Below are 20,060 nucleotides of genomic sequence, written 5' to 3'. Positions count from 1 at the left end.
TTAGCCTTCAGCTATTATGATTAACCTTTCCACTTCTTAGTTTTTGTCTTATTTCAAATGAATGCCTCCATCATCACCGTATGATCCACCCTGGTTCTTATCCGGTAGCATATAGACATTCTGTGGTCCAATCAGCCTTATTGGGATGAAGGAAAAGTTTGCTTCATGCTCAGGTTACACTGTCAGGCCAAATCATTTGAATGATTTCTTTTTTCCATGTTCCTGATCATTGACAATAAGTAATTAACTCTGAAGACACATCAGCATTGCCAATGGGACTAAGAAACAAGAGGGAGGACACTATAAAATGCAATAGGTGGACTTTACTACGTAATATATATATGTTACATATATATATATATATATATATATATATATATATATATATATATATATATGTTACATATATATATATATACACTGCTCAAAAAAATAAAGGGAACACTTAAACAACACAACATAACTCCAAGTAAATCAAACTTCTGTGAAATCAAACTGTCCACTTAGGAAGCAACACTGATTGACAATCAATTTCACCTGCTGTTGTGCAAATGGAATAGACAACAGGTGGAAATTATTGGCAATTAGCAAGACACACTCAATAAAGGAGTGGTTCTGCAGTTGGGACCACAGACCACTTCTCAGTACCTATGCTGTCTGGCTGATGTTTTGGTCAGTTTTGAATGTTGGTGGTGCTTTCACACTCGTGGTAGCATGAGACGGACTCCACAACCCACACAAGTGGCTCAGGTAGTGCAGCTCATCCAGGATGGCACATCAATGCGAGCTGTGGCAAGAAGGTTTGCTGTGTCTGTCAGCGTAGTGTCCAGAGGCTGGAGGCGCTACCAGGAGACAGGCCAGTACACCAGGAGACGTGGAGGAGGCCGTAGGAGGGCAACAACCCAGCAGCAGGACCGCTACCTCTGCCTTTGTGCAAGAAGGAACAGGAGGAGCACTGCCAGAGCCCTGATAACATGTGCGATGACCTCCAGCAGGCCACAAATGTGCATGTGTCTGCACAAACGGTTAGAAACCGACTCCATGAGGATGGTATGAGGGCCCGACGTCCACAGATGGGGGTTGTGCTCACAGCCCAACACCGTGCAGGACGCTTGGCATTTGCCAGAGAACACCAGGATTGGCAAATTCGCCACTGGCGCCTTGTGCTCTTCACAGATGAAAGCAGGTTCACACTGAGCACATGTGACAGACGTGACAGAGTCTGGAGACGCCGTGGAGAGCGGTCTGCTGCCTGCAACATCCTTCAGCATGACCGGTTTGGCAGTGGGTCAGTAATGGTGTGGGGTGGCATTTCTTTGGAGGGCCGCACAGCCCTCCATGTGCTCACCAGAGGTAGCCTGACTGCCATTAGGTACCGAGATGAGATCCTCAGACCCCTTGTGAGACCATATGCTGGTGCGGTTGGCCCTGGGTTCCTCCTAATGCAGGACAATGCTAGACCTCATGTGGCTGGAGTGTGTCAGCAGTTCCTGCAAGATGAAGGCATTGAAGCTATGGACTGGCCAGCCCGTTCCCCAGACCTGAATCCGATTGAGCACATCTGGGACATCATGTCTCCTCCATCCACCAACGTCACGTTGCACCACAGACTGTCCAGGAGTTGGAGGATGCTTTAGTCCAGGTCTGGGAGGAGATCCCTCAGGAGACCGTCCACCACCTCATCAGGAGCATGCCCAGGCGTTGTAGGGAGGTCATACAGGCACGTGGAGGCCACACACAATACTGAGCCTCATTTTGACTTGTTTTAAGGACATTACATTAAAGTTGGATCAGCGTGTAGTGTTATTTCACTTTAATTTTGTGTGTGGCTCCAAATCCAGGCCTCCATTGGTTAATAAATTTGATTTCCATTGATGATTTTTGTGTGATTTTGTTGTCAGCACATTCAACTTTGTACAGAACAAAGTATTCAATGAGAATATTTCTTTCATTCAGATCTAGGATGTGTTATTTGAGTGTTCCCTTTATTTTTTTGAGCAGTGTATATATATATACAGACCAAAAGTTTGGACACACCTTCTAATTCAATGGGTTGTCTTTATTTTCATGACTATTTATAAGGCAAGAAATCCCACTTATTAACCTGACAGGGCACCTATGAAGTGAAAGCCATTTCAGGTGACTACCTCTTGAAGCTCATCAAGAAAATGCAGAGTGTGTGCAAAGCAGTAGTCACAGCAAAAGGTTGCTACTTTGAAGAAACTAGAATATAAGGGGTATTTTCAGTTGTTTTACACTTTTTTGTTTAGTGCATATTTCCACATGTGTTATTCATAGTTTTGATGCCTTCAGTGTGAATCTACAATGTCAATAGTCATGAAGATAAAGGAAACTCATTGAATAGGGTTAGGGTTAGGTGTGTCCAAACTTTTGGTCTGTACTGTATATATATAATATATATATATATATATATATATATATATATATATATAGTTTTGATGCCTTCAGTGGTGAAAATCAAATCACATTTGATTTTCCAACACAGAAATCAGTTGTACAAATGTTCAAACCTTCCTCTTGGGTTTGCAGGTTTGCTTGAGCAGAAACTGAGTCTGTCTGGGATGTCCTGAACGTTACATGTTAACCCTTTACAGTCCAAAGTCACCACTTTCAAATGCTAAACTATTTTGTGTGAACTCAACTTCAATAGATTAAGTTATCAAGTATTTCTGATGATCCACTCTGCAGCAGAGCATCTATACAGCAGTCAGTCAGTCTGTGAGAATCTGGTGAGCAGCTGGTAGGGCAGACCACCGTTGGAGAGTTCTCAGTCTCTCAAATAGAGTTTGATCATATTTAATCATCTTTATTTTGTGACTCTGCTTTCCAACTAATTAGAGTAAGACAATAAGATATGACCACTAATTTATTTCACCTGCAAATACTAACAAATATTCTAACTAAAGTAGTCTAATCTGTCAGAAATAGACAAAGAATTTATAAAGGCAACTTAATCACAATAATGTAGATAAAAAGTTAACTTAGTAATGCAGCTTTAGTGCTAACATTTAATTGATTTAGTGTAAGCATGCAGTCATTTCAAATGTTGTGAGTTTCACAAGAACAAAGACAAAATATCAACTTAAGACCCGTACAGATGGATCTGCTGAAAATATCTGGAAAAAAATCCATGAAGATTTTATAAATCATTTTTTTCTTTTTTTCTTTTTTTGCATGAGTTGCATTAGTGTACATCTTCTTGGCCATCCTCCTGCTCTGGAGCAAAACTGAGACTGGAGTTATTCTACTGACCTGTGATTCAGAAGGAACATTACTCCTGTGTGCTTGCGTGTGTGTGTGTGTGTGTGGGGGGGGGGGGGGGGGGGGGGCGTGTGTGTGTAAGTATAGGTGTGTGTATTTGTGCATTTGCAAACAAAATGCTGTTAAACTGATATGAGTGCTCAACAGATGCAGCAAGGAACTGTTGGGTTTGTAAATGCAACACGTTAAATTGATTCAGGTCAATAAATCATAATTTGTTTAATACAAGCTTTTATCATTTTATGAATAAAACGCTCATATTGTTCAAATTCACCTTGTGAAGTGTCTCAGTTCGGAAGTCTTACTCAGATTAAAAAGCAGAATGACGCTCATCTTGTCTTTACTTTCGGCCTCGGAATAAACGATTTGACTCTTTATGTTTGCGAATTCTTAGCTTTAAGTGTTTTTATTTTTTTTAAGAAGTCGTTTTAAGTGTAATATTTCATTGGTTACATATCCGGTTGAATCACAAATAACTGAATGAAGTTTGGTTGTTCAGAACTAAGTCTGCGGTTCCTCTTGGTAAAATAATATCCTGGACCGACCATGTTTGTCTCTCGCAACAGATATTATTCTTGGTGATGACAACAGTGGAACATGTAGACAAATATAGAAGAGAAAATGGATAAATACAGAACTGAAGTGTGGAGAAAGTTGCCCTTATGGAAATATGTTCTCATTTTTCTGTAATCATCAATTTTTTGAATACTTAAAATAATCGGGTGTCTATATTTGGAATTTTGGAAATATCCATTCCTCCCCAGTCTTTGTTCCTGCTTCTCTGTGCCAAAGCGCGGATTCGTTCAGTTTTTTTTTTTTTTTTTTGCTTTCTAGCTTCAGCATGTTTGCCTACTAGATCAGTGTCTGATAATAACCTGAGGTGACACTAAGATAAAAAGTGAGTGGGTCTAAACTCTGAGTCAGATATGCCAAAGATGACGCAGTGAGGGATTTGCCCAATAAAACTTTCCAACATCAAAAAGTGTGTATAATTTCAGATGAGAGGTTATTATTCTGCATGTCTGCGCGGCGCGCCGCGCTCCAGTCATGAGGAATAAAAGCAGCGTTTGTGTTTCTCATCCTCGTTCATTTAATAAGTCTTAAAACACACATCACAACAAACGACTCTATTATCCTTCAACATATTTACATCTCAGACTTTTTACACACGAGCAACAATTAATGGAAACTCGGAGCGACACCAAAACTGAATACAAAAATAGAATGTCTTCCAACTTTACATATTATCGGGCAGATTTACATTGCATTAGGAGCGTCCTTGAATCAGTCAGTGTACAAAAGACACAGCAAGGCACTGGAGAAACACACTCATCAACAGATATATTAAATGAAATAACTTAAACGTGTCCTCAGTTCTTTGAAACATTATTGCCGTTATTTTACATGTACAAGCGCAGGCCGTGTCACAGTTCAAAGAGTTGGGAATATCTGACTCCCCTTTTAATGAAAACATTTATACTTATATTTATTCATATTTCAGTAGGCTGTGCAGGCAAAGTGCATTCGTATAAGCATCTGTGTGAGTTCAGTAGCATGGCTGTGCGTCTTAGTGCACCACTGTGCACAAGTTCTTCATTCGGTGTTCGGCTGCCCGTTCCCAGAACGTTCACACCGATACTCAGAGAGTTCTTCAAGGAGTTCGTGTGAGTCAGGCAGCCAAGGCAAACAAGTTTTCAAAGCAGACCTAGGAACAGATCCCACTGGCTGCGCTGATTCCGCCTGACGGACGCTCCAACGCGGAGCTTCCAGAGGAGGAGGAGGAGGACACCGTGGACGCTTTCCTCTCCTTCTGCCGCAGGTGGATCTTAGTGTGTCTCTTTCTCTCGTCGCTCCGAGCGAACTTGCGGCCGCAGTAGTCGCAGGCGAACGGCTTCTCGCCCGTGTGCGTGCGGATATGCGTGGTGAGGTGGTCGCTGCGGCTGAAGTTCCGCATGCAGATCCGACACTGGAAGGGTTTGTGGCCAGTGTGGATGCGGATGTGCCTGGTTAGTTCGTCGGAGCGGGAGAAGCGCCGGTCACAGCCCTCCGCCGGACACGGGTACGGCCGCTCGTGGACGGGCGTTTTGCTGGGTCTGTTTGGGTATTTTCTTGGACGCAGGATCGGCCTGAGGGGCAGGTTCTGGGGGCTGTAGGCAGAGGAGAGCCGTGGCTGCCCTGTTTCTGAGCCGCCGCCACCCGGAGCTCCCAAAGTAAAGTTTCTGATAGTGTTCAGCGGTGTCAGGGGAGGAGGGACTCGGAATGTATCAAGAGGACACGGAACGAACGGCTTCCGATCTGGGATAGCTGCAGGGTGCATGTCCCGTTGACAGGCCGGCTGGAAGAAGCCGGAGTAGTCAGGGATGATGGGTAAGAGGCCCGGAACGTCTGAACTGCTGGGTTGCTTGGGTGACGAATACGAGGGCGGAGGGTACGAGGCTATGGGACAGGAAGAGGTGGACAAAAACGCCGAGGGGTCCTGGTACACCTCCCCGCAGCCAGAGGAGGAGTAAGGGGGCGGGGGTGAGTACAGGTGATGGTGGTGATCCAGGTCGGCCTGGCTCTGAGCCGCCATGGTGCAACTTAAAGCTCCACTGGAGAAGTGATGAGGAGATCCAGAGGAAGCCGGGGAGGAAGAGGCTGAAGAGGAAGGAGGAGGTGGAGGAGGAGGCGGCTGGGCCACGTTGAATATGCCCGAAACGATGTTAATGACTCCCTCTGGGTTCCAGTTCCCTGGGTACTGGGAGTCGATGGAGAACTTCCCCATGTAGGTGAAGGTCTGGTTGCGATGGGAGGCGGGCTGGGAGAAGCCGCTGGAGTAGGAGGAGAGCTCCACCGAGCGCTTCTCTGCGTTCATGTCAGCGCCCATCAGGCTGTCTGCGGACAACAACAAACCATGATTCACCCACCTGCTCATACGCGCGCGCATGAACACACTTTGCTACAACCTACAACTGACTGAGCACACTTGAATTTCATCGTTTTCTCCCAAGAAACACTTTGGAAAAAGTCTGTAACAGTTCACTAAACATATTCAGTTAATAAGAAAGATATGTCTGATTTATCTGTCGTACCTGCTGCTACATTCATCTGGTCGTAATGTGCTCCCAGGTCGGCGTTGGGAAAGATGGCCACAGAGGTCGGCAGACAGGCGGCGATGTCATCCACAGAGTACACGCTGTCTGCCACGGGATGGACGAACCCTCCGAGATTCACCGGCACTTTCTCCAGAGTTTTAGCTGTCATCGTGCGCTCACCTCTCTCTCTCTCTTTCTGACTCTTCTTCTTCTTTGTTGTTTTTCTTGGAGCCTAATAAGTGCGTGGAACCCGGCCGCGGAGGGGTCACCACTGCATGTCTCTGTCGGTCACCGCGGTTGTGTGAGGATGCGCTCCGTGTTGCTGCTGCGCTTCATGTGACAAAGTTTACGACTGGCTTTGGTGACGGAAGCGGGCTCCCTGACACTAGTATGTATATATGGGGAACCTTTTGAATGTGACTGTTACGTCATTACCCAAATATGGACAGGGAGGGTTAGAGACTGCACGCGCAGCTAATTCTGATTGGCTGGGCGGCTCCGTGACGATTTCAAAGGGAATTACTTCTCAGTGGAGAGCCCGCTGCTGCAGGAGAGATAAGAAACTTTTTTTCCACTGTGGAGCGAAACCGATGCTCCTAAAAACTCTAACAGCAGAGCGAGAACTCTGCTGACACCTGTTCTCAGTTCCCATCTGCTGTTTTTCAGTCTGCCTCTGATTTAGTTGCACAAAATATCAAAATAAGAGATTTGAGGTTTGTCTTTTGAGCCCATAAAAGGTCGAATCCGGTTGATAGGGACACACCCCCCATTCCATATTTGGTTTTCTGTTCCGGAATTTTTTTGATAATCGGAAAGTGACGAGTTTTACCGAGCTGAGAGAGAAAGAGATAGTGAGAGAGAGAAAGGCATAACCACAGTCAAATGAGACGGACAGAGAAGTGGAATTTCTTCCTCTGGGTGACTAGCTCAAAGGCTCGGAAACTTCTGACAGCCTGATTTGACTATGCTCTAGGAAAGACTAGATTTAGTTCACTGCGAAGTTATCTATAGTCTTTTTATAGAGCGCAGGAAAAAGGAAACCAATATTTCTAGAGGCATGCTGCATGTTAAATATACAATACCTAAAGTTGACTGATCCTCATAGATCTATGTTATTTCTTTCAGACTGGACTAAAGAATAAACCCTGAAAACCCATCAGTTGCTATGTGAACTTCAAGTCACAGATGGTATAAAGACAATGTTTTACATGCAAATGTGCTCATGATTCTTTAGTAAATGTAACCTTAAGGAATTTATTGTAGTTGTGAAAAACGGATGCCCCCCTGTGGTGTCCTTAGGAAGAGTTCCTGTCTCACACCCTCTCTCTGTTCCATACACACAGACGCCGATGCTCTGCTCTACTTGACTGTGAAAAGTCCCTCTGTGGGTGGAGAAAAAAGACAGACAGAAAACACTGGGCACCTTGGGTGGAATCTACTTTCCGTTTTGTCTGCTTTTATGTTTGTGTGTTGCACAGCCACATCACATAATCAACCACAATCTTGTTATGATCTAAATCAAACCTTTCGGAAGGCTTTGGGTGACCTGAAGATACCTGATAAGTGAAAAGTCAAATGTTCATCAATCATGATGTAGAAACCTGGAATCACTCTGATGATACTCAGCACAATATCTCTTTATATGGCATTTTGACTGCAGAAGGTGCCTGGAAAGGGACACTTTAAAAGTTTACTAATTTACAAGAGCTGTACAGACTTTGACTATACCAACAATGTCAGCTACCAGAGCTGATTTGATGAATATTCAAGTTTTGCCATCTCTCCCATATCATTAATGAGTTGATGTCTTTAGCTACTTCACAAACACAGAGTCTTACCAAGTTTCTTTTGTCTATGTTCTAGTGCAAAAATCTCAGTACACCTGAAATAAAACACACATAACTTCCAAGTAATTTATTAGCGAGATATAGGACTTTGTTTTAAGTACATAATTCTTGAATACTGATACTGTACTAGTTGCAAAGGCATGTTGTTTCACTTATAACAAGACATTTTTCCCATGTATGTTTCTAACACTTGTAAGTTATTTTGTCTTCTTTCAAGTGGACTGAGATATTTGCTCTAGAAACTAGACAAACATACTTGGTAAGATTTAATATTTTTGCAGTGTAGGTTAAACAAACTTGATTATTAGTCCCCAAATGGACATTCTGTACATCCTTCTGACATGAATAGGATGTAATTGTATATCTAAATCAACCACTGGGGATTAATAAGGTTAAACATAAAAACTTTCACTTTCCTAAGTGTTCTGTCAAACCATTTTTCAAATCTATGATAGAGACCAGAAGTTCCATCACTCATAACGTATTATTGATATTATGTTGTGTTTAACTGAGTTACAGACCAATTGTTTCTTTATTTCAGTTGTGGTGTGACATATAGTTGAACATTCTTTCAGGCAGGTGGGCTGGCCATCCTTCCAGTACAGGGAGAATGTGGGAGGAGGGGGTGTATGTCAATTTGTTCTGAGAATTTATGTTGGTTTAATTTGAATTTAATAACTGTTTGAATAAACATTTAGCTTTCCTGGTGTCTCCTCAGCAGGGTGGAGCAGCAAAGGGAGACAAATACTCCAGCTGCTGGTGAAAAGCTCCTGGAGAATACCACGTCGAGTAGTAGAGGTAATGATTTGAGGAGTTATATTAAGTTAAATTCATTCTTAGATTGGTCTTAGACTAGTTTAGTTGTAATGATTTGCATCTATGCACTAAAATAAGGCTTTATTGTTATTTCTATAGATTATTGTGCAGTATATGTTACTGTATTTAGACAGTAAAAAACTGACAGTTTATGGTAGCCTGGGGATTTTTTTTACACAGTAAAATCTGATAAGTTCAAATTACTTTAAAAAAATATGCAAACTCACTGCCTCAAAAAAAATAAGCAAATTAAGTTTATGATTAGTGAGTAAGAAAGCCTAATTTATTTAAGCAGTTCTAAATAAAGTAGCACAAATGAAAAAAAATAAGTTCATGTAACTTATTTTTCATGCATAGTGTTACTTTAATTTTTTTTAATTAGAATGAGTCCTTGTCCTTCCTCCCTTTCCCACTTCTTTTTTTCTAATTAAGGTTTTATTGGCCCTAGTGTCCTTTAATGCAGAGACAGCCTGTCTCTGTAGGGGATTATAAAAAATTATTTGGATACACTATTATTAATTTTACTTTTTCACCACATTTTGATTTATAAACAAAAAGTAAAGACAATGACAAAAATGATGAGCAGAAATTTTCAATATACGCTCCATACTTTCATCTTTCAGCACTGAGGATTTGTTTACTGCTCAACAAACTCACAGTGATGAGACCTCTTCCTACAACAGGCAAAATAACTGTTACTGATAATGCACTCACAGAACCTGCCTTCAAAAAAGTCCAAATTAACTCTTCAACAAGTAAATATTTAAGACGGTGTTGGGCAGTAGGACAATCTACAACTTGGAACTTGCACACTTTCAGTTCTTTTGCCGTCTTGTGCTATAAGATTCTAATAAATCAGTAATTAAGATACAGATCCTGTGATAATTAGTTGATATTTCAGAACTAACCAGACAGAAGCTTTATTCTTCCTGCTGTTACCACTGCACCGCTTTAAGATACCGCAACCGTTTCTGCTCCAGTTAAACATCTTGAGGGTGAATGATTGCCACTATGATGTAATTAGTTTGTCTCTACAACCTTTAGTTACGTGTCTGTACATCTAACACAGGACATGACTAATGGAGCAACAGCTCCAGAGTCTCATGGTCACACACAACCTTCACATTATTCACTGCAGTCATCAATACAGACAGTCAATACCAGCCGTATTCATCACTGAAGTTGTGTGTGTATGTGTGTATGTGTGTATGTGTGTGGCCTTGTATTGCATACATTGTAAGTACAATTTATCTAACAAATACTCACATTGTGGGGACCAACTGCTCCTTATTCAAATTCCAAAATACTTTATTGATTAAATGTTGTAACTCATATTAATTCAAATTCTTCAGAGTTATGGGGCCCAAAGCCAGAAGTGTGTGATTAGTGGAAAGACAAGCAGAACAAAAATATCTCTTTCAATCCTTTCAAGTACTCTTTATGTTCCAGTCTTCAGTTATGGCCAGTATATATGGATGATGACAGAAAGTGTGATATTCCAGATGCAAATGAAAACATCTTCCTCTGCAGGGAGTCCAGGCATCCTGAGACATACAGTGAGGAGTTCATTCATTAGAGCGGAGCTCGAAGTAAAGCTATTGCTATTGGTCTGACCTGGAAATGCTTTGGGGTCCTCATAAAATCTGAATAATTAAAAAGAATCTAACTAATGCAAAACATGAAGTTTAGAATCCCTTTTTCAGATAACTGGTTATGGATTGGACAAATCTGCCAAGATTCCTAAATTCCCCAGACAAGTCAGGTTCTCAGCTGCTGGTTCAACAAATAATTTTAGTGTGTTATTATGCATTGACAATAAAGCTGCTTATTTTATATATCTTGTCTTAAAATTATTATTTTTACTTGCCATGTTATTAATTATGATGAACATTTATAAGAACTTGTGTACTCTGATAATTAGGTGTTGGTCAGATCTTTGCACCACCGTATTTCTGTGCAGCAGTTTGTGACTGGCTGACCACAGCTATATTCAGGCTTCTGCTGATAACATCTCCTGCGCTCTTGAGCCTGATGTGAGTTGTTGTTAGCTCTCAGTTTATTGCTTACGTGATATTCGCTCACATGGACTGAAACCTTCTTACCTACCCAGATGTAACCAAGGGAAAATCCCTGTCCTGTCCCTAAAGTGCACCTACTGTACTGTGAATATAGATGCTTATCAGTGCTGATCAGGAGTGAGACGTTGTTACCATTAAATATGTAATAACTGGTTTACAATACATTTCACATCTAAAAATGAAAGTTTAATAACATTGAAAAGATGTTTAATCATGATATGTGGAAGTTTTGGGCTCTAATAAATCTTGTTTAGACACATTTAGAAAGATAATAAATTCACTTACAGCATAAGAGAAGACATTTAAGTTTAAGACTAGCAGTTTCCACAGATACCTTTAAAAATATATGCCTGTTGAGTAACTAGACTAAGGTTGTATTGCTGCCACAAGTTTATCACCAGAGATTATGCAGTTATTTCCTTCTCTGTCTAATTGTCACAGTCATCAAAGCAAAACCCACAGTGGATACAGTTTGCTTTTAGCCCACATATTTTTTCTGCGTGGGAGTGCAACAACCAGAGTGTGTGTTTGCACATAAATATGTTTTTAATGTGTGTGAGTGGCACTGAGAGAGGCAGCGAGTGAGGAACAAAATGAGAACATTAGTATGGTTTTAGATGAAAGTTTACCATCTTCAATCAGCAGATGAACAAACAGCCATATCTGCCTCCACAAACACACAGTTCCAGAACACCGAAAGGCTTACTAAGGCCTTTCAGTGCTCTCTGTCTGATGTCATGAAATACCATTAAATTCTCATCCCTGGGGTGCAGATCAAATCACAGCCTCTAAATAATAGTTGTAAAACCACATTGTTGGATAGGTAACCTGTAAAAGTGTGTCAACAGTTCTTAAGGCAGCAGGGGAATCCTTGATTTAGACCAGGTTTAACCAAAGCCTTTAGCATATCATCTTATCAATCAGTCACGTTTATTTGTACACTGTGTGCACAATTATTAGACAAGTTTTAGTTTTGACCATATCAACACTTTTATGCATGCTGTATAAACTTGATAGAGCAAGGTTATACAGCTGTATCCAAGCTGTATAATCAGCTGATGTGTATTGGTTTAATGAGGGGAAGGTGGGGGCGGAAAGGAGGGGGCTAAGATCAACATATAAGTTGAAACATCAAAGGGTTTATAGACTGATGGACCAGGTGGACGGGCCTGTGGCTGGATCAGTAATGGCCACAGAGCTCCACTTGGCATCAGACACCAGCAAGGTGGAGCCAAGTACTGGTATGGACTGCTGTTATTAAATATGAGCTAGTTGGACCTTTTCAGGTTGAAGATGGACTCAAAATGAACTTCAAAGCCACTACCAGTGTTTAGAAGACACTTTGTCCAAGAAGTGGTACAGAAAAAAGTCTTATAACTGTTATTGAAAAGAAGGGTGGCTATATTGGTTACTGATTTATTTTTTTGTGTCCGAAATGTTTATTTGTCAATTTTGAGTTGTATGTTTATTATTCTCATTCTAAATGATGACAATACACAGGTGAGGTGGAAAATTGTCAGTTTTAATTCAGTTGCATAATAATTTTGCAAACTAATAGTTGCCCAATAATCTTACACACATAGATATTGTCCTAAGAAAGCCAAATTCTCACTTTTACTTCCTTAACTATTCAGGTTTGAGAGGTTGTTAACATTTTGGATTGACAGAGAGTGCTGTAGTTGTTCAACAATAAAATTAATCCTAAAAAGTACTACTTGAATAATAATAGTGTATAGCACATTCCAGCAACAAGGCAGTTCAAAGTACATCATAAAACACAAAAAGTCACAGTTGTAAAAGACACCACACTGTCAATAATTGAGAAAAACAGTGGCCATTTTACATTTTGTCAAGTGCCATCATTACACTTGAAATATGTTGGTCAATGTTTCATTTATTATTTTACAAAAGCAACTCTAACCATGTGAGTTTTAGTCTGAAATTAAAGGAACTCTGTGTTTCAGCTGTTTTGCAGTTTTCTGGAAGTTTGTTCCAGATTTGTGGTGCATAGAAGCTGAATGCTGCTTCTTCGTGTTTGGTTCTGGTTCTGGATGCAGAGCATAACCAGAACCAGAAGACCTGAGAGGTCTGGAAGGTTGATATAACAATAGCAGATCTTTAATGTATTGTGGTGCTAAGCCGTTCAGTGATTTATAAACTAACAGCAGTATTTCAAAGTCTATTCTCTGAGCTACAAGGAGCCAGTGTCTTCATGGTTTTAGTGAGAATGTTTACCTTAGTCTTAGTACAAAGCTGACTTATGATTTTGTACCATAGCATTTTATATTGATCAACTTTTGTGCATTTTTAATTTAAACTCCTCTCCTTGTCTTCTTACTTAAAGATCAAACACTTTAATGTCGCCTAAAAACTCAAACCAGGAAGTTGATCTTCACAATTTAATACAGTTTAATACATGTTTTTTCATTGCTAATTCACAACAAATGTTACTTAAAGACAACTTTACAAATAAACATCCTGTTTAGATTCAGAACTACAGTAATTTGAACATGGTGGTGAATCTCATAAGTTCATAATAAAGGAACAGCTAGCATGAATCCCAAGCTTAAGCTGTCCTGATAGGCTCTCATGTTCATTCTGCAAGTTTTTATTTACTTGTAATCTTTGAAAACATACAAAAATTACTCTTTTGTGACAGCACATTTTTATCATTGCATTCGACAAAATGTATTTGTAAAGGAACTGTGTTTTGGTGGAGTGTGGAATGCCAGCCGGGGACACAGTAAAGGCAGTGAGAGAGACCTGAAGTGTGAAAGCTTTGCTTCATTTACCTCGTATGAAACGTAAAGTGGAGTTACTCGGGACAGGCCCTGCAGCAACAAATTCAAAGCGTCCCCACACACAAAACTTCTTTTACAGTTAGCAGCAGGTTCTTCAATGGCCTCCCTAAAAGCTTTTAGCAGTGTTTTTGACCACCGCAGCAGACACTCATTCCATTTTTCTTGGGGTGGAAGATCGTTCCCCCTAAATGTGAAAGTCGCTTCTCTTGAGATCATAATTTCTCCTTTAAAGCTGTTCTCCTGCCACCATGACTGTGAGCTTTGTTGCTTCCCAGGCAGTTAGCTTTCATCGACTGCTGAGCCAGACATGAAAGCAGGCTGAAAAGCTCTGATATCTGTCCAAGATGAGGAAAAGGGGAAAGAAGAGCAAGAGGAGTCGTGGATAAAAGAAAAAAGTTGTAACATGGGAAACCTCTATATTACAGGCAGGCCTTGTATCACACAGGAACTTTGCAGGGGGAATGAGGGATTAGGTCAAAGGTCTCGGTCTTTGTGGTTCTTATTTTTTAAGTTAGTTGTCAGAAGAGTATTATGATAGTTTGTCTTCCCTTAATGACTGAAATCTTTCCTCTGGTTGTGCCCCTCTAAAGCATCAATACAACATCCTGTCAGAAAAAAACATGTTGCTCAGATTAACAGATTACTTTAAGCCTAAATCTTTCAGAAGTATGAATAGTTTGGGGCTTGACTGTGACTGAATATTATAGATCAATCAATCAATCAATCAATCAATCAATCAATCAATCAATCAATCAATCAATCAATCAATCAATCAATCAATCAATCAATCAATCAATCAATCAATCAATCAAGTTTATTTCATTTCAACAACAAGGCAGTTGAACAAATTGTTGTATGTCATAAAAATACAAAAATAAAAAGTTACATTAAACAGCATACAGTCGCCAGTTGAGAAGCCAGAAAGAAACATTACATTGTTATGAGTGCCATCACCAAAGTGATCAATACACACCATGTATGTTGGTCAATGTTCAGTGACTATGAATCAAAGGAAACTCTAGTCAGCTGGGGTTTAGTCTGGATTTAAAGGACCTCAGTGTTTCAGCTGTTTTGCAGTTTTCTGGAAGTTGTTCTAGATTTGTGGTGCATAGAAGCTGAATGTTGCTACTCATGTTTGGTTCTTTTTCTGGATGCAGAGCAGAACCAGAACCAGACCTGAGAGTTCTGGAAGGTTGGAAGGTACATCTTTAATGTATTGTGGTGCTGAGCTGTTTGGTGATTTAAAAACTAACAGCAGTATTTTAAAGTCTATTCTCTGAGCTACAGGGAGCTTGATTTTTTAGACAAACCTGTGAAGACACAGTAATCAATGTGACTAAAGATAAACGCATGGATAAGTTTCTCTTGGTCTTGTTTAGACATTAGTTCTCTAATCCTAGAAATGTTCTTCAGGTGATAGAAGGCCGACTTTGTAACTGTCTTTATGTGGCTCTGAATGTTCAGGTCAGAGTCCATCACTACTCCAAGATTTTGCACTTGAGCTCTAGTTTCCAGCTGTAATAAATGAAGCTGTGCATTGACTCTAGATCGTTCCTCTTTAGGTCCAAAGATAATAACTCAGTTTTGTTTCTGTTCAGCTGGAGAAAGTTATGACATATCCATAACTTATATTTATGTATTTGTTCTATTCATCGGTTTAGTGCTCGAATGGGTTCAGTGTCACCTGTTGACATTGTAATGTAGAGTTGTGTATCATCTGTGTAGTCATGGTGACTAATCTTATTTTCTGTTATAACTTGAGCTTGTGGGACCTTACAGGTAATGAATAGGGGTCCTAGGATTGAACCTACTAACAGTACTGCAAAAAAGAGCCATCAGAGTAATAGACAATGCTAGTTTTCTTACACACACAAATCCTTCATTTTTTAAGTCTAATTTATTAAAATTGCAGGACATTGTGAAATATCAAACTGTACTATTTATGTATAAAATCTGTTATAATCTGTTACCTAAACATCTTCAAGAAATATTTTATGAATGGGAGGGAGGGAACAACTTAAGGGAAACACTGAATTTCAAAATATGCAACATCCAAATAACTATGATCTATAAAGACTTTGTATCACTGTAGCTGGAGTCAAACAATGAACAAACTGAATATGGAACTAAAACAATGTCCAAGAATAAAGCAGTTTAGAAATAAATAGAAAGTTGTTACTCAGATTGCACAGGGAAGAAGGGAAGTAATACACATGAGTTTTTTCCTTTCTTTCTTCTGTGCTACTATTACCACTACTGGTAGTCTAGTATTGTTATCCTACTATGTTTTTCTAAGTTTTATTCATTGTTGTATAACACAGATTGAGAAGAATTTATAGGTGTGAATTGGCAAGGAGTTGGTAATTATACTGATGCTGTATGTCTGGTTGTTATTTACAAGTGTCATTACTATTGTCATTATCTGTAGATTTTCTTGTCTTGTTATGAATTAGTTTCTAACCATTTTGTCTATGTAGTATAATTTATTTGTTGGCTCTTTAGCACAGTATACTGAACTGGCACATCAATATTATAACATGGTTTTAATTACAATTTTTTGGTAATTATTGAGTCAGTAGGTAATAGAATAAGAAAAACAAAAGAAACATTAAAAATGAAAATGAGACAGATTGTTTAAAAGGACATTGTGAAAGGTTTGCAGGCCTGCTGTGGTCTGCAGAGCCTGACATGAGTTTTCCACAGACAAGGAGCAACGAGACAAAAGGCCTGGTTGGTCCGATCTGTCCTGGCAGAAACAGTAAACGTTCCGATGGAACCTGTTGGGTTTCCTTAGCCAGAAAACCTTTTGGGCTTGACTTGACATTGTTTAATGACAAAGATCAAATTAGAATGTATTTTATTGCCTTTGAATCTGTCTATATGATTGCACTGAACGACCTTGTTCTGCATGAAACCGGATGTTTTCTTGTTTCCTCTGTGAGTTGGTGCTCTATAAGTAACCTGAACTACATCAAAATGAACGTCATGCTTAACTAACAGCAGTATAAAACGACGACTCCAAAGAGCTGACTCAGTTTGTCACCTGAAGCTCTTTGTGTCTGTTTATGCCTCTGCTGACATCCTGATAGCAAACAAACACAATCAATCAATAATCAACTATGCCAACAATAAACTGTAATAAGGGGACGGATGAATTATAACTGTAATAACTGAATGAATATTAATGGGATCTGTTTGTCCGGGAGAAAAAAATCATAATGTTGATGAATTGCAGTTGCTATTTTCATTTGACAGCAAAGACTGAGTTTAACTTCAGTGGTTGCAAGATTGATTTTAATTTACAGCAGATGTGAGAACTCTCCAGGTACTAGAGCTTCCTAGGCCAAAGATACGTATGTAGGGTTAACTGGTCTCCTTTATTTGCAGGTGAGTGTGTGTGTGGGCTTGGTTGTGCATCTCTGTCCTTTGATGGACTTGAGGCTGTCCAGGGTGGACCCTGCCTCCACCCAGGGTCCATCCTGGACCTAATTGAGAAAAAAATGCAAGAACAATAAGTATTACCATTATATGGGCAGAATTCTTTTTTAAATTCCAGCCTAACGGCTTCAAGAATGCCAAGGATTTCTTGTTTTAAGTTTTTTGGTCGACCTTTTATTAAATAAGTGCAGCGTTTTTTTTTGCTAACACAATAGATACGATTAAAAACTAGCATATGTTTGTCTTTACATTTTCCTAATCTTTAAGTTTTATACAGACAGTTAGTGATGAAACCATAGAATACCAAATTTTTACTGTCATATTCTAGTCTATCAGCTTCACTACAAGAACTCAACATAAATAATAAATCTCTTTACCACAAGGTTTAATTTATTCAAAAAGATATTGTCATTATTTTGTGATTCAAAATATTACTACCCAAATGTTTTATTGTAAAGTTGAGACGATATTTTATGATCTCATATCTCCTAATTGTCTTAATGTCTTAATGACATGGTGTCTGTATAGATGCTACATGCTCTGTATGTCTGCAGACAGAAGAGCCTCCCACCTGGCTAAATATGCAGCCGCCCCCTTAACGTTCCAGGGACAAATTGTCATAGCTGAAAGTGTACAGTCATTGTCCCCATCACCATCCACCTCTGCTCCACACTGCATACTGAGCTGCTGTGGTCTGCCTGATCTCACACCACAGTGCACTGCACTGTTCCACTGTGGAAATGCTGCAGTCTCTGTTTCAGCCCCTGTCCAGGCCTGTGCTTTACTAAAGGTGATCTGCTTAGTAAGTGTTTGCTCCTGCTTTCTTTAGCTGTTCACAGTTTACAAACTCAGTTTAACAGTGAGTCACAGAGCAACATGACTATGGAGCATTACCATTTTACTACAAAATAATCTTCTGTTACAAACTGACATTTAAAAACTGTTGTGTTTGATCCAGTAGCAAAGGGAAACCTGTTTCTGACTGCTGAGGCAGCGTAAGCTTTTCTTAGTGTGCAGATGCCCTTTATTTTTACCAAGCTTTACATAGATCCACTATCAAAGCTGCTTCATCACTTTTTACAGACCCACTCAAAAGATTAGGATATTACCAAAAAGTCCATTTATTTCAGGAATGTCATAAGTAAAGAAACATACTTATGACATCAATTACACAGATTAATTACATACACAGATGGATGTTTGAAATCCTTTATTTCTGTTAATCATGATGATTTCCCTCTTAAAGCTGTCATGTTCCGTGTTTTTCTGTGTGTTTATTTTAAGTTTCCTGTGTCTCTGTGTTGTCCAGTCTCCCTTTGATTACTCCCAGGTGTTTCTCGTTCCCTAATTACCTCCTGTGTATTTAGTGTCACCTGTGTGTCTGTGTCTTTGTCGGGTCCTTGTCGTTGTCAGCGTTATTCTGTTGCTATGTCCACTGGGTTAACCTGTTGCTACCGGCGTTGAGCCTTGGCTTCCGCTCAGCCGTGCTGCCAGGTGTTTGGATTGTGTTTTCTGGATTATTTTACATTAAAACCTTCATTACTCATCTTACCTGGGTCTACAGCGTCTGCCTCACCACCTTCACCACCACTTCATGACAAGCTAATGAAAACATGGCCACCAAAGAAGACTATTGCTAAAAACAGTGATGTGGGTTTAATGAAAAGTATCTGCAACAAACTCAAGACCTGTCCAGAGTGACCCCGCCTCTCGCCTGTTAACTGGAGATAGGCACCAGTATCCCTCACAACCCTACTAAGAATAAGGGTGTTGGATAATGGATGGATTAAAAGTATGTTTAATGTCTGACTAATTGTATTGACCTGAATATAATACTGAGATGACCAGAATCCATGTAGCTTAGTGTCCAGAGTGAAGTTTCCTCAGTCAGTCATGTTTTGTTGGTTCTGGTCCACTGGGTTTCCACAGTCAATGCAGCATCAACCAGGAGAATCTAGAGCTCTTCATGCTTCCTCTGCTGACCAGCTGGATGGAGACACTGATTTCATTTCCCAGCAGGACTTGGTACTGGCACACACTGCTGACGGTACCGAAAGCTGCTTCAGTGACCATGGTAGTATTGTTCTTGATTGTCCAGTAAACTCCCCTGACCTATAAACCTTGTAGAAAATTTCTGGGCTGTTGTCAAGAGGAAGATGAGAGACACCAGACCCAACAAGGCAGTTGAGCAGAAGGCAGATTTCAAACCAAACATCACACCTACACAGAACCATTGGCTGGTCGCCTCCATGCCTCGGCGCATTGATCCAGTTATTTAAATGAAAATGGAGACTGACCAAGCATTGAGTGGACAGAAGTGAGTATGCTTTTCAGAACCTGACATTTCTGTTTTAAATTTCCATTTTTATTGATCTTATCTAGCATTGTCATTTTCTGTCTCGCTGAATTTTAAATTTTTATTATCTGTTGGACTTGTTTGAAATATTTCACTCTATGTGTAAACAATCCAAACAAGATATAAGCTTTACATTCTGAAGTAAGGGCCACAAATTGTGGAACATTTAGAAGATATTCAGTGTTTAAATACCTGTAAATAAAAGTATTATTCAAAAATACAGTGTAGTGTCTCTCTGTCTCTCTATTTTCTGTGTGTGCGTGTGTGGGGGTATAGGAGTGTGTGTGTCCAAACACTGTGTGTAGAAATGGCAGCAAAGTGACAGAAGGCTTGAGACCAAACCCACTTTGGCTTAGCAGACTGGTTGA

The 20,060-nt window shown here is 40.0% G+C and overlaps 1 protein-coding gene across 1 annotated transcript; it reads right to left on the bottom strand.

Annotated features, from left to right (window-relative positions):
- Positions 1 to 4,348: 4,348 nt before the first annotated feature.
- egr2 (early growth response 2) lies at positions 4,349 to 6,736 on the bottom strand. Its single transcript, XM_005810470.2, has 2 exons — positions 6,354 to 6,736; positions 4,349 to 6,156 (listed from the first exon to the last, which is right to left on the bottom strand). The coding sequence occupies exons 1-2, from the start codon at positions 6,523 to 6,525 to the stop codon at positions 4,988 to 4,990; spliced, it is 1,341 nt and encodes a 446-aa protein (XP_005810527.1). The 5' UTR covers positions 6,526 to 6,736; the 3' UTR covers positions 4,349 to 4,987.
- Positions 6,737 to 20,060: the final 13,324 nt, after the last annotated feature.

This window comes from Xiphophorus maculatus, chromosome 10, assembly GCF_002775205.1.
Source record: "Xiphophorus maculatus strain JP 163 A chromosome 10, X_maculatus-5.0-male, whole genome shotgun sequence".
Taxonomy (NCBI): domain Eukaryota; kingdom Metazoa; phylum Chordata; class Actinopteri; order Cyprinodontiformes; family Poeciliidae; genus Xiphophorus; species Xiphophorus maculatus.
The sequence above is the reverse complement of the archived record's forward strand: the minus strand, read 5'-3'. Positions and strand labels throughout refer to the sequence as shown.

What these genes read in the sequence shown, in the direction of transcription:
- egr2 (XM_005810470.2), bottom strand. Translation starts at nt 6,525, where the DNA reads ATGACAGCTAAAACTCTGGAGAAAGTGCCGGTGAATCTCGGAGGGTTC. An exon ending in CCAGATGAATGTAGCAGCAG is followed by an intron (nt 6,157 to 6,353) that starts GTACGACAGATA and finishes TGTTGTCCGCAG; the next exon opens with ACAGCCTGATGGGCGCTGAC.